General features: G+C 36.5%; 1 protein-coding gene across 1 annotated transcript; it reads right to left on the bottom strand.

Moving 5' to 3' along the window:
- Positions 1-3055: 3055 nt before the first annotated feature.
- Positions 3056-16427, bottom strand: LOC135789583 (T-cell leukemia homeobox protein 2-like). The gene is given in 4 exon segments (XM_065299493.1): positions 3056-3943; positions 8337-8565; positions 15810-15942; positions 15945-16427. Coding segments are annotated over 4 exon segments (948 nt in total). The 5' UTR covers positions 16299-16427; the 3' UTR covers positions 3056-3711.
- Positions 16428-16967: the final 540 nt, after the last annotated feature.

Consider the following 16967-nt stretch of genomic DNA (forward strand, 5'->3'; position numbering starts at 1 on the left):
TGCAATGTAGATAACCCAACTAACACTTAATTACAGATTCCTGTAATGCATAACCAAAGAAAACTTTACATTTTCTACCAAAATCAACTATACTTGACTTATTAACTAACATAACCTCAACCTACCCTTCTATAACCTCCCATAACCTAACCTAACCTAAAATATACTCTCAAACTCCTCAGAGATAATCTCCACTTACTCTTAGTTGACTTATTGAATGTACGATGTGAACGGACAGCCGATTATCGACGTGCACATCCTTGAAAATCCCCCGGAATCCATAAATCCCCTTCATCATATCTTAAATTTACCCCTTATCCCATAAAGGTCACCTAACCTAAAATCAATACTATTAAATATACTAAAATGATCATTAAAATCAACCAGATATGAATGTTTTTCACAAAGTGAAGTGATCTTAAAGTGGATTTTATTGTTTTGACATTTGTGTGCAGTGTGCCATGCACTGCACTTCTTCCGTTGTAGGTGGTCGCGACAATCGTCTAGACTGCGAGACCGTTAATTTCGAATCGCGACTACCTGACTTGTCCCTTCATCTCACTTACTCTTACATCGAATGACAATGGCCACAGAACCAAAAAGGAAGTCATTCAAAAACAAATTTCTCAATTCTCAAGTTGGGACTTACTACAAGTTACGTTTTACGACTGATTTTCGAAAAGATTTGAAAAAGCGTTGATGGATGTAGAGTGCAATTTTCTGCTTCACTTAAATGACACACGTTAAGAGATGGTTTTTGTGATTTTTGAGTTTTGTTCCATTCAAGTGTGTGTCTAGAAGTCTAGATTTATGAATGACTGTACAAGGGCCACACTGAAAGGGATGCTCGTAAAAGGGCTCTCAGTGAGTACCTACAAATTACCACGCCGATATGTGTTTTATCTGCGATTTTAAAACCAAAAAACGACAAAATTGAGTTGATATATAATTTACACTTCCTGTGTTACTCATCAATGACTTTTACTGACTCAAAGTCTAAATTCTTTCTCACCCTGAGCAGGGACCAATCTTTTCTGCATCTATTACCGTTTTGAAATTAAATATCCGTGTACGAATCGCACCCCCAAAGCACACATCAAAATGACATACTCCAGGCGCACGCGTCGGTGCACTCCGAATCATTGGGGATCAATTAAATTTCAATGCACACAGAGATGAACCTGATGGAGATGACTAGATAACATTGCAATTCTATTACTGTATTACGATATAATGTACCATGGGCCGGGAGAGTCTATTATTCTGTTATTGTTGCACCCCTGAAGGGGTGCACTCAATGCATCAATGGTGAGTACAACTGGTTTTGTACACAGTCAAGTGTGACCTTGGCGTTTTGCTCTTTTTGTTGTCACGGGATGAAGAGGTCCAGAGTTTGAGTGAGGGTGCGACCCCGCAAATCTAACGGTGGTGCGACTCTCAAAGAGGCCACTTGACGTATTAAATGCCAATTGAATTATAAATGATTTATGTACTTGGAATCATACTTGTATCAAAGGTATTGTTTTGTTATGAAAGTTGAAATAGGTAAAGGAAATTAAGTATCAAGTGTGCTAAGTGGCATTTTAATCACGAGTGTTTATTTAATGGAGTGTTTAATAATGTTTTTCTACTTTTTTTCTTTAAAGCACAAGTTTTTCTACGGTTTTAAGACACAAAATGTGGTATTTTATACATGGGCAGCCAAGGCCGTGACTAAAGTACTTTAAAACCTCATAAAAATACAGAAAACTTTAAAAAAATTACGAAATTAAATCAATGGAGTGTTTAACAACGTTTAGCGACGTGATGCGTATGATCTACCCTGTGACTAAAGTACTTTAGTCACGGCTTTGGCCATCCGTGATTAAAATCCTACTTTTTATGTTCCTAAACCGTAGGAAAAGTAACATTTTCAAGGTAGAAGCACAAAAAAAACTTAAAAACCTTGTAAATAAGTATAGATACTTAAGTAATAACTGTAAAAATCTAAAATTATTGTTTTTGTTATGTACCGTTCATAATTCTAATTATATTTAATTCGTGAGATTTATTTCGTAATCGTATTCATTAATTCTTTTTTTTTTAATTTTTGTTTTTCGTTTGCTTTTAAACGCTTCTGACGTATTAAATTCGAGTGTATTTTGCTGGTTGGCCTGGTGCTGTATCACTCTGCGCAATTACTTCTCAATTTTCATGACCCCACAGAATGCGCCCTCGGCATTATAAACGGCTTGTCGCTTCGCGTTGCGCTCATAACACGAGGGCGGGCGCATAACAAACGCGCGCCGCCCCAACAAAGAGATAAATAATTATCTGGCACGCGGCGCTTTGCGCGCTTTGGAAAATCGGAAGCGCATAAACCTGGCTAATCCAATTACTGTCGCAGATATAAATACACCTCGTTACAATTGTAAATTACAACACATACAAACAAAAAAAAAACAAAAAAAACTCAAGTAAAAGCGAAAAAAAATTAATTCTAATAAAAAAATTTTAAACTCTTGGAATACGTATTTTAATTTCATACATTTCATTCGCAGATAGAAAAACAATCGAATTAACCACTTACTGTCACTTTTGAGTAATGATGGTTGCATCATACCTACATTTGTACGCTATGTGTACGTTTGGTTGCGTGCATCTTTCCGTAGTTAATTTGTTTCGCTTTGTTTGGAGTTTATATTCCTGCACCATCTTTGATTATTTATGCGTTTCACAAATGTAGGAATACAAGTGGAGTGGAGAGAATAGGGGCGGCGTGGAATGGCACACGCACACGAAGGGCGTTGATTAAAACCTAATCTAATATTTCTCCCTCTATACGCCGAAGAATTATCGCATCACAGACACAACTTCCACTTTAAATATTTACATCACTTACCTATTGTAATATCGCATAGAAACCTGGATATTTCATCATCTGTCAATCGAAATATGCAATTAGTCATAGGTAATTACTTTAAGAACACACAGTAATTAATATATACGCTCCAATTCACTTACTTGTCAATGGGAAAGTCAGGAAAGGTTTTTTTCTTCTTCTAAACACACTGTATATAATTGTCTTATCTTTATTTGTGTTTTTCTTCATTATTCTCTCCGTTTTGTCCCATGGATCAATAAATTATTGCACTATGTGTTTAATGTGTGTGTTGATGTGTTGTGTGTGTGTAATTAATTTTATTAATCATGCGTTTTTTTGAATTAACGATTAATTAAGTACCTCACGCTGCGCCTAGCCTGATATTTTTACAGATTGTTTCTCTCCTCGGTTAGGTAATAATTATCAAGTGTCACGTTCAGTCTTCCATCTTGTTGCCATTCACTCATTCACTGTTGCGCACTTATCGACTACGAATACTTAACTTAACTTTAAAGCCTTAACTTAGAACGTAATTACCATTACAATCACTGTTATCAAATATCATCATCACTAAGAACTATATTTACACGTGTGTTTGTTTATCCTCTCAGCGCTTACGAGCTAATTCATTAATTAAATATTCACAATTTTTTTTTCTTCGAACATCCTGTATGTTTTTTTTTTTTCGCCAACATTTTTTTTTTCTTCTGTTGTCTGTTCATTCTCAGTCATTCTCTGTGTGTTGTTTTTACTTTTAATTCCTCAGATAAAAATTAAAGCTTTAGCTACTTTTGTTCGTTTTTTTGTTGGATTTTTGTTTTTGTTTAAAAATGTTGATTTTTTTATTATTAGCAGATCGATTCGGCGAGAGGTGGCTGCGGATTGCTGTAGGGGCCGGCCCACGGCTGCAGGTTCTGGAGGGCGCTGAGTGCGGTGTCGCCCGGGCCGGCGGCGGCGGCGCCACCACCGCCCCCACCCTCGCCGGGCATGTAGCCCTTGCTCAACGCCTCCGCTTGTAGGGAGAGCATCAGTCTGTTGGCGGCTTGTCGTTCTGCTTCGCGTTCTTCTGCCGTTTGCCGCCTGGAATGCAAAAAGAAACGGATTTTAATTAAAGTTTTATTTGATGCGCATGCGCAGTAGCTACAGCTCAATAGGTGGAGATAAATAAGTAAAAGAGTGGTTTTACACCTAGGGGCAGTTGAAATTTCAACAGTTTTGTGATTTTTAAAGAAATTGTGGTTTTATACAAAGTGTTTTGATATTTTTGATAAATTTTAATTAAATTATTATTAACTGCGCATGCGTAGTAGCTACAACTCAATAAATACCTAAAATAATGATTTTACAGTCAAAATCAGCTAAAATTTCAACTTTTTTGAATATTTTTAAAAGAAATTGCGGTTTTATACAAAGTGTTTTGATATTTTTTGATAAATTTTAATTAAAATATTATTAACTGCGCATGCGTAATAGCTACAACTCAATAAATACCTAAAATAATGATTTTACAGTCAAAATCAGCTAAAATTTCAACTTTTTTGAATTTTTTAAAAAGAAATTGCGGTTTTATACAAAGTGTTTTGATATTTTTTGATAAATTTTAATTAAAATTTTATTTATTGCGCAAGCGCAATAGCCACAACTCAATAAATACCTAAAATAATAATTTTACAGTCAAAATCAGCTAAAATTTCACCTTTTTTTGAAAATTTAAAAAAAAATTGTGGTTTTATACCAAGTGTTATTTTTAGATCAAATTTATCTGTGACGATAATCATTTCCGACATTCAATTAGAAAAGCCCGATAGGAAGTTTAGACATCCACTGAATCCGCTGCATGGTGGTATTTCCTTTTCATCCCTTCAACGCCATGCAGCGCGATATTTTAATTATGATTTACACGCCGCCCCACCGTAAAGCCCGCTTGCCGTCTGTAATATAAATTAGCCGCCATCATCCGCGCGCGTCCCCACTTCCCGTGTCTACTCTGTCAAATTACTCTGCCACCGCCGCCGCCGCAACGCAGCAACACGCGCTAAATTAATTCGATTAATTGCATAATTTTAATTATGACGTTAGGCACTCTAACATAGGCAACCCAAAACACATCCACTTCCAATATAGGCAACCAAATATACAAATAAATATAAATTTCACTATAAACACTCTGTATGTTTATAACATAATATAGTAACAATGGTTTAACCTAGTCTCATAGTTCCCAGTCGAATAGATAGGTAGGTATATATCGGGAAGGTGTTGAACTGTGAACGCGTTGATAACGGTTCCAGCCTGCTCCATATTGCATCCCGCACACATCCCTATATCTTCCTTCGATGTCACAGCTCATGCGCGTGTATCTATTCTACTGATAGCTGCCTGGTGAATATTTAAACCCGGCAAACACTAGACCTGTGTCGTCTTGCATTATTGAGGCGCCGAATTGTTGCCGCCCCCCATCCCGCCGCACGCCCGCCCGCCCGCCGCCCACGCGTGAATAATTGAGGGGCTTTTAGAGCGGGTGTCAAACCGACGTGCTGTTCGCACTCTGGATCCACCAAGTCACCAAGTCACCAAGTGAGGATCAGATATAGGAGTAAACTACTGAAATTTACATAAAATATTTGTATATATGATCTGTTGTTGACTTGGTGTGTGGTTTGGTTATGTTTATTATGTTTATGTTTAAGTTATTACTTAATTTTTGGGTTTCACTTTACGAAAGAAGCCACAGATCGTGAACAATAATAATGTTGGTAATGTTGGGGCGATTACGTTATTATTATTCAATGTGACGTTGTAATTATTTCATTTGCGGCGTGCGCACATGACACACATTTCCGCTAACTGACGAATTATGATGTTTTAACAGTTTTTTTTTTGTTTAAGGTAAATTTGCATTTCTCAACATGTGCGCGTGTGGTAATTTCTTTTCATAAATTTTAAAACCGACAAAATGTAAGATAATTGCCAAAAACAGTTTTAAACTAACATTAATTTTTTCTGTGGGTAAAGGTGTTGAAATTATGAGAAAATATTAAATAATTTTATTGTTTTCAACGAAAATTTTGAGTTTCACACCTTGTAAAATTTAGGAAATATGCTATGTTCGGTACTTATACCGCAAGTCCAACATAGGAACAGATACGTATAAGACTACTAAAGCTTAAAAACAAACATTAATGCTTTTCTGAGGCCTAAAATGTTAAAATTGAAATAATTATGTGAAAATTTTAATAATTTTATTGTTTTCTAGCGAAAATTTTGATTTAAAATGTTCACACCTTGTAAAATATTAAAGATATGCTATGTTCGGTACTTATACCGCAAGTCCAACATAGGAACATATACGTATATGACGACAAATGTGTAAAACTAACATTAATGCTTTTCTGAGGCCTAAAACGTTAAAATTGAAATAATTATGTGAAAATTTTAATAATTTTATTGTTTCCAACGAAAATTTTGATCTAAAAGTTTCACACCTTGTAAAATTAAGGAAATATGCTATGTTCGGTACTTATACCGCAAGTCCAACATAGTACCAGATACGTACATGCCGAAAAAATAAACAAAAGTGTTAAAACTAAAAACTAAAAATAACGAAAATTTTAATAATTTTATTTTTTCAACGAAAATTTTGATTTAAAAAATGTAAAACTAAAAATAATTATGTAAAAATTTGTAATAATTTTGCTTTTCTCCAGAAGAAATTTTGTTCTAAATCTTTCACAGCTTGTAAAATAATTTAAAAAGCGTTGTTCGGTTCTTATACTGCAAGTCAAACATTAGTAGCTATCTAAATGCTTTATTTGAAGTGTGTGTTTCATGTAGAAAGCAATTTGATCCGTTTTGTAGGTTAAATACGATTGTGTTCCAATTTGTTATCCGCTTGTAGCTTGTTCAACACGCCTCCCTGGTGCAAAGTGCTTCCGCTAGTGAAGAACCCACTTTGCGAATATTCGATTCACATTATTGCGATTCATTCCACTCGCGCTATTGTTTCCGACGGCGTTCGTTTCGATAAACACGTAACAAGCGCCGTAACAACACCACCGCCACCGCCTCCACCGCCACCAACAGCAGAAAACAAGTATTAACGTAATTGGCTCTTCTCTCAGTCCTCGAAAAAAAGGGAGACTTTTGTCTGTTGTCTGTGTTTCGTGCGTCTGGCATTTTATTCACCCTCAAGTCAAGACAAGATTTTCATGCGGTCTTAATCTACTAAAGACCAAAGTCGATTTTCTTTTAGTTTCGGTTTTATTCGTGTGGGTAATTTCACATGGTGCCTCCTGAAGCGTGCTTATCGTTGTTATCATAATACGCCGTACTTAATTCTTATTGATTAGTACCTCTTTTACCTCTGAATGTGAATGTGAATGCGAGGGCCGAGGAGGAATTCCGAGATTCCAGTAAGTGCCCGCCGTCTGCGCGACGCGACACTGTCTTGGACTAAATTATTAAGTCCTTTTAACGCGCGACACACCGATTCGACGGAATCCCGATTGGAATGCGCACGATTTTCGAAAGACCCGGCGATAAACAACGGCGCAGCCGGAGGAGAATCACTGAATTTATTTTAATCAAGAAGGGAAGAAATTGTGTAAAAATTTGCTAATTGAATGAAAATTTAGAAAAATAGGAAGATTTTTAAGGATTTATAAAAGTAGAAGTAGAATTTGTAGTAAAATTAATTATTTATGCAAAAAATTGCAATTTTTATGAAGAAAAACATTTTTTGATTTTTTTGTGTGTTTTTTCTTTTTTGAAAGATAACTCGTTGAAAATCATTAAAAATGAAATTGTAATAAATGATTTTGCTAATTAAATATAGGATCTAAAGAAGGAGAAGCAGTATTTGTACTAAAATCAATTATGTATGTCAAAAATTAGCAATTTGAAAAAATTAAATTTTTTCCCATTTTTTTCGTTTTTCTAAAAGAGAACTCATTGGAAAGCATGAAAAAAAGAATTTTTAGCTTCAGATTTTGCTAAATATATAAAATTTAATCAAATTTCAATGTTTTTTTAAAGAAAAATCAATTATTTGACCAAAAAATAACAAAATTTTGCCAAAAAACAATTTTTTTCCTAAAAATTTTCTTTTTTCTTTTTCTAAACTCCAACATTTTACGTGATGATAACTCGTTGAAAACCACCAACAAAACTTCCCGAAGCGCTTGCCGTCGGCCGTCGGCCGTCGCACCGTGTTCCAACACAACTTGTCCATTACCGAACAAGCAATTAATACGCTGCGGCGCTTCCACACAACATGGAACACCTCAACAACCTCAACAATCCAATCCTACAACTCACCAACTCAGCAGAAGCACATAATCCGCTGCCTCTTAACGTGATTAGGCAACACACCGACATCGCCACACACTGCTTAAGATCGAATTTCAACCGCAACGTAACTACTACGCATGCGTACTAGGGCACAAATCATAACCTATGTAATATGAAATCTTACCTCCATTTTGTCCGCCGATTTTGAAACCACGTCTTCACCTGCGCGTCGGTCATCTTGAGCGATTTCGCCAGGGCGGCACGCTCGGCGGACGCGAGGTACTTCTGCTTGTGAAACCGCTTCTCCAGCTCGGCGATCTGCAGGCGGGTGAAGGACGTGCGCGGCTTCTTTCGCTTCGGCGGCGTTCGATTCTGATACGGATGGCCGATTCGTCTCGTCATGGGAAACGTCGCTGCAAAAGCAAAACACAAAAATAAATAAAAATAAAAACATACATTACCAACAGATTACTTAATTACACTTTACAAAAACAAATCCAAACGTATGTAAAACATTTATTTAGTTATTTATATCCAGTAATAGTTAGTGATACGACGGTAATGTGTTTATAATTAATGCGTTTCACGTTTTACGATTTTTGCAATATGAATATTACTACTACGAAGTGTGCATGCAGGCGAGAAAACGTTATCTCTTCGCAAGTTGAAGTTGGAGCACTTTGCATGCGAATCGCGCTCTTTAATGTCCGCAGACATTCCGATTGTTCATTTAGCATGCAAAACGTTTCAATTTACCAAGACACGACATTCAGACGAATTAATTACAATATATTTCAAGATAAACGCATGAAACCATCAACATAACCTAATATAACCTCAAAATATCAAATTATAAGTAAACTAGCTTTATCCCGCGGCTTCGCTCGCGTTGAATCCATCAAATAAATATTAGAAATCAATGAAGTTGCTTCCGTACGCGTCTGTAGTCACAGAAGAAGTAACAATGAAGTAGAATGGCGGGAAGTTTAAAATGGCTGAAAGTATAGTCTATGGAAGTATAGTGTACAGTCTCCATAGTGTAGTCAATTGGATTTGATGTTGACGTAGCTGTCGGTAATACAGTGTGATAATACAGTGTGATGGTACTATAGTACTTAGGTTTGAGCTTCATTGCTGGAATGCTAGATGGCGTTAAAGTTGTCAAATAGCCAGATGCAGAGGTATTATTGGCTAAACAATTTCTTTATTTTATTTTGTAAATAATTTTTTTTCTTAAATAAAAAGTAGCCTATAACCATTCGGGGACCACTAAGAATATGTGTACAAATTTTCATGATGATCGGTTAAGTAGATTTTGCGTGAATGTGTAACAAACATCAGGACTTTCGCATTTATAATATTAGTAGGGATTTGCAATTACAATTGACATTTAATGTTGATTTCTCTTTTATAAATGTATTCCAAGATGGCCGACGGTAGCAAATGATCAAACACACAAAATATTTATTAGTTATAGTCATTATTCTATCATTCATCATCAGGTACTTACACCGCCGCCATGTTGGATTATTATTCGTGCGTGAACAGTGCACATAATAAATGATCCATCGAGGAGCACACAAAGGTAAGAACTTAATGATGTTTTTACGTGTTGCCGGCTCATTGATAGTTTTTTCGCCGCTCCGCTGCGCTCCGATAGGCCGGCGTTGTTTTTTCATATTAAAAATTCAAAATGGCCCCTAATTACACACTTGACCATAATGCCATAATGCGCGCTTCAGTAATGTACAAATACGAGTATACACAAAAAACAAACGAAAAAAACGTAATATTGAACGCTTAGTCTAAAGTTACATTCACTCACAGAGAATGATGGAAAATGAAGGTAATATTTGATATTTACGCGCAAGTTTTAAGTAAAGTTAACTTTACGACTCAATTAGCGAGGAAATATGGACCACCGCAGCATTTAACACAAGGGGATGTGTTGGCCGAGTTTGGCGACGATGCCAAACCGCCCCGAAGGGTGTAATACCCTTTCGCAGCGCTATTAAATAATTACTTAATGTTACTTAATAACTATCAACGTTATTACACCCTCGCTTTACCGCTCGAAATTAATTAGTTCATATTTCAGCGCTGGAATATCGCATAGTGCTTTTTTCGTTTGGTTTTAAAGTTAATTAGCAACTTCCACAAACGATTTATTTATTTATCTAAGTATACGAAATGTTATTATGTGCGTTTCGAAAGGCGGTACTTATGATAATTGTGTGGGAATGCAGTAACCCGAACGTTTAATTGGTTCTTGGAAATTAGGCAATTAACAAAATACTATTTAAGTTTTTTTTATGAATATAAAAACAAAAGAAATACAAATTTTAAATTTATTTAATTAAATTTAATTTGTTGTCGTTTTTGTTTGCTTTTGAGATAAAAAAAAATTTATTTTTTATATTTTGTGATATACAGTGTGTATTTTTGGGTGTTGGTAGCATCTGTTGGTGTCGTTACGTCGACGACAAGAAGCCCGATGTAATGGCAATGAATAAATAATATTTTAAGCGCTCCGAACTGAAACAATACGCCGAGGGTGTGAGAAGTGCGAGTTTTCCGCGTTTCCCACCCTGGAGGGTGAGCTACAGCCCCATTTTTATACATTTTCAAAACTCCATAGCCTCCACAAATAGAAGATGTCACTTTGCAGGTTTTGAAATGACAATTATCCATACAGAGCGACCCAGAAAGCAAAAAATCAAAATTTTTATTTTTTAATTTCGCATTTTGTTTGAGTTGATTTTCAATTAAGATACAAACCGCCGCGCGCATTAATTGCATTCCCGTCGCCGGTGTTTTGTTCCGAGCGAGATTAATGCATAATTAACCAATACTAATGAATAACACAAGCGCCGTGAGCGCATGAAACTAAATTGCTAATTACGCGCTACCGGCATAATTGCTCATTATAAACCTCCATTAAAAAAAAAAGTATACAACGAGAACAAAAATCAAAATCCCATATCCAACTCGTAATATTAATCCGATTATGGTCGCTACAAAGTGTGTACCGCCATGTTTGTTACGTTTGGCAATCGTACAATAAAAATGATAATCTACACATTGTGTAGTCGTAGATGTGCTTGGCTGATAAAATATTAATTTGTTTTTTAATGCTCGGCTGCGACCGCAGGCACGGGGAATTAGCCATTATTAAAATTGTCAGGACGAACTAATTAAAACTCGTTCGCTCACTCATACTCATAGTACGTGAATAAGTGGGGGTAGGAAATTATGTGGAAAGTGGAGGGGGAGCGAGAGCTAAACTCGTTGTTAAACTAGGAATAAAATTTCACGTTAAACGTAATTGACGTTCGTTTGGGTAATTTTAATTTCGTTTCCCCACGACCACACGACACATTACGATTATACCAAAATATACAGAGTGTTTCCATCTAAAATAATCAAATTTACTTATTTTTATACATTTTATACATAGATGGCGTTGGTTTATACATTTTCAATGAGATTAAATATTTAAATGATCGTTTTGTTGGCCTAGAGTTGGATAATTATTTTAATTAGTTATTTATTACACGTGGCGAATCATTACGTATTGATTAAATTGGTTTATGCAGACTAAACTGTGCGCAATAGTATTAACTATTAATTTTGAACAAAATGCAATATGTACATTTCACAGCATTAATTACGCTAGGCAACACACCACACATCACACAATAGTAAAACATGTTTAAAAAGTTGCCTAGCGTTTAAATTTTCAAAACTTATCAAAACTTTTTACTTTTTAGGTCCAGGGTCGCGATAAAAACCCGCGCGAGGTTCCTGAGAGCTTTATGGTGTCGTTCATGTATCTTTCAGATATTGTACACTCCCGGCCGACGTCTTGTTCGTCGACTTGTTTTTCGAGAGCGATTTTTGTACGTGTCGAGCATGCAAGAAGTTAAAAGTCCAAGGCGCGCGGTATAGGTACCTACGTCCAGCGATAGCTGAAAGCGCCTCTTCGTGATTAATATGCCCGGCGATAAGCGGACGCATAATACTTATGTAGATACTTATGTCCGTCGAGTAACTTACTTACTTCTTTGCCTTTTTTTTTCTTTTATTTTACTTGTAATCGACGTCTTCCTTTCGTAGAAAGAAATTTGTTTTCGTGTTTATAGTAATTATGTAGTAAAAATGTAAACTACTGATTTATAGGTGGCGCTACTTGTAATATTTAGTTTTAGTGTCATTTGGGTTGATAACATCTTGCTTTTAGGTTAGGTTTATGAGGTTATGATGTCTGTAAGCTGTATTTATGTGTATTTTTGTAAAATTTGTTTTTGTGTTTAAACTTTCAAATAATTAAGTAGTAAAAATGAAAACTATTGATTTATAGATGGCGCTACTAGATAGCATCATATATTACAACTAAGGATGTTTTAGGTTAAGTTTGTTGAGGTTATAATATCAGTAATTCATATTTTTGTGTTTTTCCTTTCAAAAAATTTGTTTTTAAGTTTATACTTTCAAATAATTAAGTAATAAAAATATAAACTACTGATTTATAGGTGGCGCTACTTGTAATATTTAGTTTTAGTGTCATTTGGATTGATAACATTGACTTAAGTTAGGTTTTTTGAGGTTATGATGTCTATTAGATGAATTTACGTGTTTTTTCTTTCATAAATTTTGTTTTTGAGATTCTACTTTCAAATAATGAAGTAATAAAAGTGAAAACTATTGATTTATAGATGGCGCTACTTGTAATATCATATAATATTGCCATTTCTGATGATATCATCTTATTTTGCTGTTATTATAACAAAACCATTAATTTTATTGCTAATAAACATGTTTTAGGTTAGTTTTATTGAGGTTATGATATCTATTACCTATATTTATGTGTATTGAACTAAAGTGGATGCCAAAGCGAGGGCGCAGTTACATTCGGATTGAATGATGGCGCTGTGGTAAGTGAAATGGCGGCGCAAATAGAACGCATATGCCCCGGTCGTATATTATGCGTAATGCGTGTAATTCCCACTCCCACATCATGCCTATTTCTTTACCCATACTCTTATCATGCGAAAAACACTTTAAATGTTGGTTATACCAAGTGTTTCATAGAAAAATATAAAAATAAATAAAAATAAATGATGTGACACACTGTATGTTGGTTGGCAATGCGCGTACATTTGCATAGATATAGCGCATCATTGCGCGCCGCATGCGTGTGTTTTAAAAACGAATATCGAAGATTGCCCCCGGTGGCGGGGGTGGAAAATGATTGCCGCCGGCGGAGCGAATACGACCTGTCATTCTCACTTAGTTTAGTGTCTGCGTGGCGCTGCCGGTGGCGGCAGCGCGGCCCATAAATGCCACTGATCTTTTACGCCGATATATATTTCGCTCCCTTTTGACTCTCTCTACCCACCCTCGCGCGTGTTTTCTTTATTTCATTTCTTTTTTGAGTAAAAATATTCCGAAATTTGAAAAAGTTGTTTTTATGGGTTTTATTCACGAAAATCCGATCGGAGACCACAAAAACATCCGGCGTGTAAACGAAATCCGATTTGCTGCATGCGCTACCCTTGTAATGTGCGCCACAAAAGGCTATAAATATAAAACTAGTCGTTTATTCGATTCGCTTGTCTTTCTTTTATTTTGGGATATGGCGAGGGCGAGGCCGGGCGGTTTTGTCGTTTTGCGGCGTTTAATGTAGATGTGTGTGTAAGCCGTATGGCGGGTTTCGAATTGCTCTCGAATTGGTCTCAAATTGCCTAAATTGCATGTTACCCCCGAAACGCGCGCGCCCGCGCACATGTTGCCACGTCCGACGGCAACCCGTCCAACCCGACCCCGGCGTGTATTACCCACATTATCGGATATTAGCCAACAATTTCCGACAGGCTATTATTATAAGTGTCTTCAAGTCTTTACTCTTACAATCAACGAAAAACAAGAAATATTTCATCTAAAAAAATATAAAAAACTAGCTGTAGCCCGCGACTTCGTTCCGGCAGTGTTTAATAAAAATGTAATTCGATTTTACTCTCTTGTTCTAGACATACTCGTAGTAAGAGTCAATTCTATCAATAAGATTAGCAATTTTAATTTAAAGAAATTATGCATATAAAGTTTTGTCAATAATGCACTTCAGCGCGCCATCTCGAATTCAACTATTTAACTATAACTATGATTGAATCTCAATGTCAAATTTTATTCTATAGAAAAGAGCTGTTTTGAGGATTTTCCCGGCAATTATTCCAATTTTTCTCACCTTTTAAACCTTCCCTAGACCTCCACGAATAATTCAAGACCAAGATAAGATAAATCCGTTCAGCCGTTCTCGAGTTTTAGCGAGACTAACGAACAGCAATTCATTTTTATATATATATAGATAAAAATAAAAAAATGTAGAATTGGTTGCATACATTGTACCATTAATGATTTTCCATTTAAATTTGCAAAAATCAAAATAATATCAACGAATGCGAAACACGCAACATTTTAACTCAAGTTTTAACCCGCGAACTGCAACGATTTCATAAAGGTAATGATTGTGGTAATTGCAGCCCTCTAGGCACAACTTTCCGCGTCCATTTTGAAAACGCAAAACTTCGCCGACGATTACTTCAATAATAAATACGTGCAAACTGTTTTCTTACTCACAATACAGTTTAAAATCATTTTAATAAAAAAAAATTTAAAAAATCAAAAAGTTTCAATTTTTAAAATAATTTTTTAAAATAAACTTGGACACGTTTAACAACAACCACAAATATTCCAAAAGGCTGTGGTGGTGTTAAAACATCGTCTGCGTCTTAGGGCTGCCAGATAAACGAGGAGAGCAACCCCTAATTGATACAAACGATGCTTTTTATCGGCCAAGTCTTCCCATCGTGTTAGCAAACTGTTTATACAGAGTGTCCACAAAATTTTTGGATGTTCAAGAAGATCAATACATTTTTCATACTCTTAAGTAAATCTGCCGCACATTTTCTACGTTTTTTATCCGCGCTGGAACTTTTAAAACGTGAATTATCCCTTGGTGTACCCCGAGGCGGCCATACTTGAATGCGTGCACGCACACGTGGCAGATTGCTCGTGATATAACGTCTTGTACCCGCAATTCAAATTTTACTCTGCGTAGGGACGATTAAAATTCAAGTTATGATACTCGGGAAAAACCACCCCAAAAGTTGCAAAGTTTTTTACGGTTTTAAAATATTTTTGCATTTTATGCTTGGAAAAAGTATAAAATGTCTTTATTTCAGTCTTGATGTTATTGATGGTTATAATGTTGATGGTAAAGGGACTTTTAGTTGATATCAGCTTAAGTGGGTCGTTAATTGCCGACGCGGTTATGTTAACAACGTCGACGACAACTTGTTTGGTGGCTATCGCGCGTGCGCAGACGGCCATCGATCCGAATCAATAAATTTACTTTCAACAATCTTAAAACCTCCATAAAATACCTAAATATACAAAACCCAAAAAAAAAAAAAACTTTCATTTCAATCCAGTTTTTTTATTATTATTTAAATGATTAATGATTTCTTTAAAAAAATGTTGAATGCCTACCTATAATGATCAACTCTAATATTTATAATGGTCTAATCCGCTTAGTCTACTTAAGTCTACTTAAGTAATCTATCAAAATTCATTTAAATAAATTTAAATTATTCCTTACCAGCTAATCTATCCTTAACAACTTGTGAAGCAAACGCAGCAGCGGCCGCTGATCTCTGCAGAACAGGATCAAGTCCCAAAGTGCTCCAAGGTGAAGGAAAAACACCTCCACCACCTCCGGGACTTGTCGAACCCCTAGGGGACGATGTGCTGGTACCCTTAGTACTCCTTGACCATAGAACCCAGAAGGGACAAACCCACCCAAAGCGGCGGCAGCGCTCCGCTGATGTAGCATACTACTAGCATGTTGATAGAAACTATGGGCCACATCCACATCAACTCCAACCTCACCAGCCTTCTGATCAAAATTCTTCCCTAGCAAATTCGAGATACTAAAGGGAAGTGTGGTGTTGGTAGCTGCTTGTGAAGACGCAACATTATCAGGTGATGAACAGTGACTCCTGGGTTCACTATCGCTGTGGGACAACCTCGAGTCGGTATCCAGCACGTTGATCTCATGATCATCTTCGGTCAGCTCGTGATCCGACATCTTGGGTGACACTCTTTTAATTAACCTCAATCAATCACTATGTTTTAAATTTTTGTGGGTATAAGCACTGGTTTCGTGGGTTTGGAATTGTAAAACTGATAGTGTGATAAGCGCGAGCGTTAACGCCGCCAGTCGATCGTAGACTGGCCTCGGTTCAGTTGCCATGGCATCCCTCACCTTCGTCGAAAGACTCGTGCGGAATCGTTACCCCCACCTTCATTTTGTACCGAGGACCCAATGTTGATTGGTCCAGCGTAGGTGGGGTATCACGCCCAGAAGGGTGCGGATTGGCGTGGCGGAGATTTGACCGGCCGCGTGCCGCGCTGTTAGCAAAGCACGACAAATTGAATAGCACTCTCTTAACCGGCCCGAAAAGGGGGAACCCGCTTTACTTTACGCGGTCCTCTTTCTTTTTCGCCTGCCAATCGAAGTGGCGTTTTATTTCTTTCTTCGCCATCTACACCCACCAGCAGCTCCGTACCCCCACTCTTTAAGTAATCCAAGCACCGACAATAATCATAATAGCTTTGCTTTTTGTTTTGTTTTGTGTTTGTGTTTGTAGACAACTCCAAACGACGACTTCAAGTCCAAGGGGAAAAATCAACTAAAAATTTTCATTAAATATTTAACCCGCGAGCGGATTTCCCCCTCCCTTTTGCTTTATATGCT

The sequence above is a fragment of the Atheta coriaria genome, unplaced genomic scaffold (assembly GCF_025399875.1).
Source record: "Atheta coriaria isolate IRGN ID8LTWV9N9 unplaced genomic scaffold, Caltech_Dcor_3.1 hic_scaffold_3_pilon, whole genome shotgun sequence".
NCBI lineage: Eukaryota > Metazoa > Arthropoda > Insecta > Coleoptera > Staphylinidae > Dalotia > Dalotia coriaria.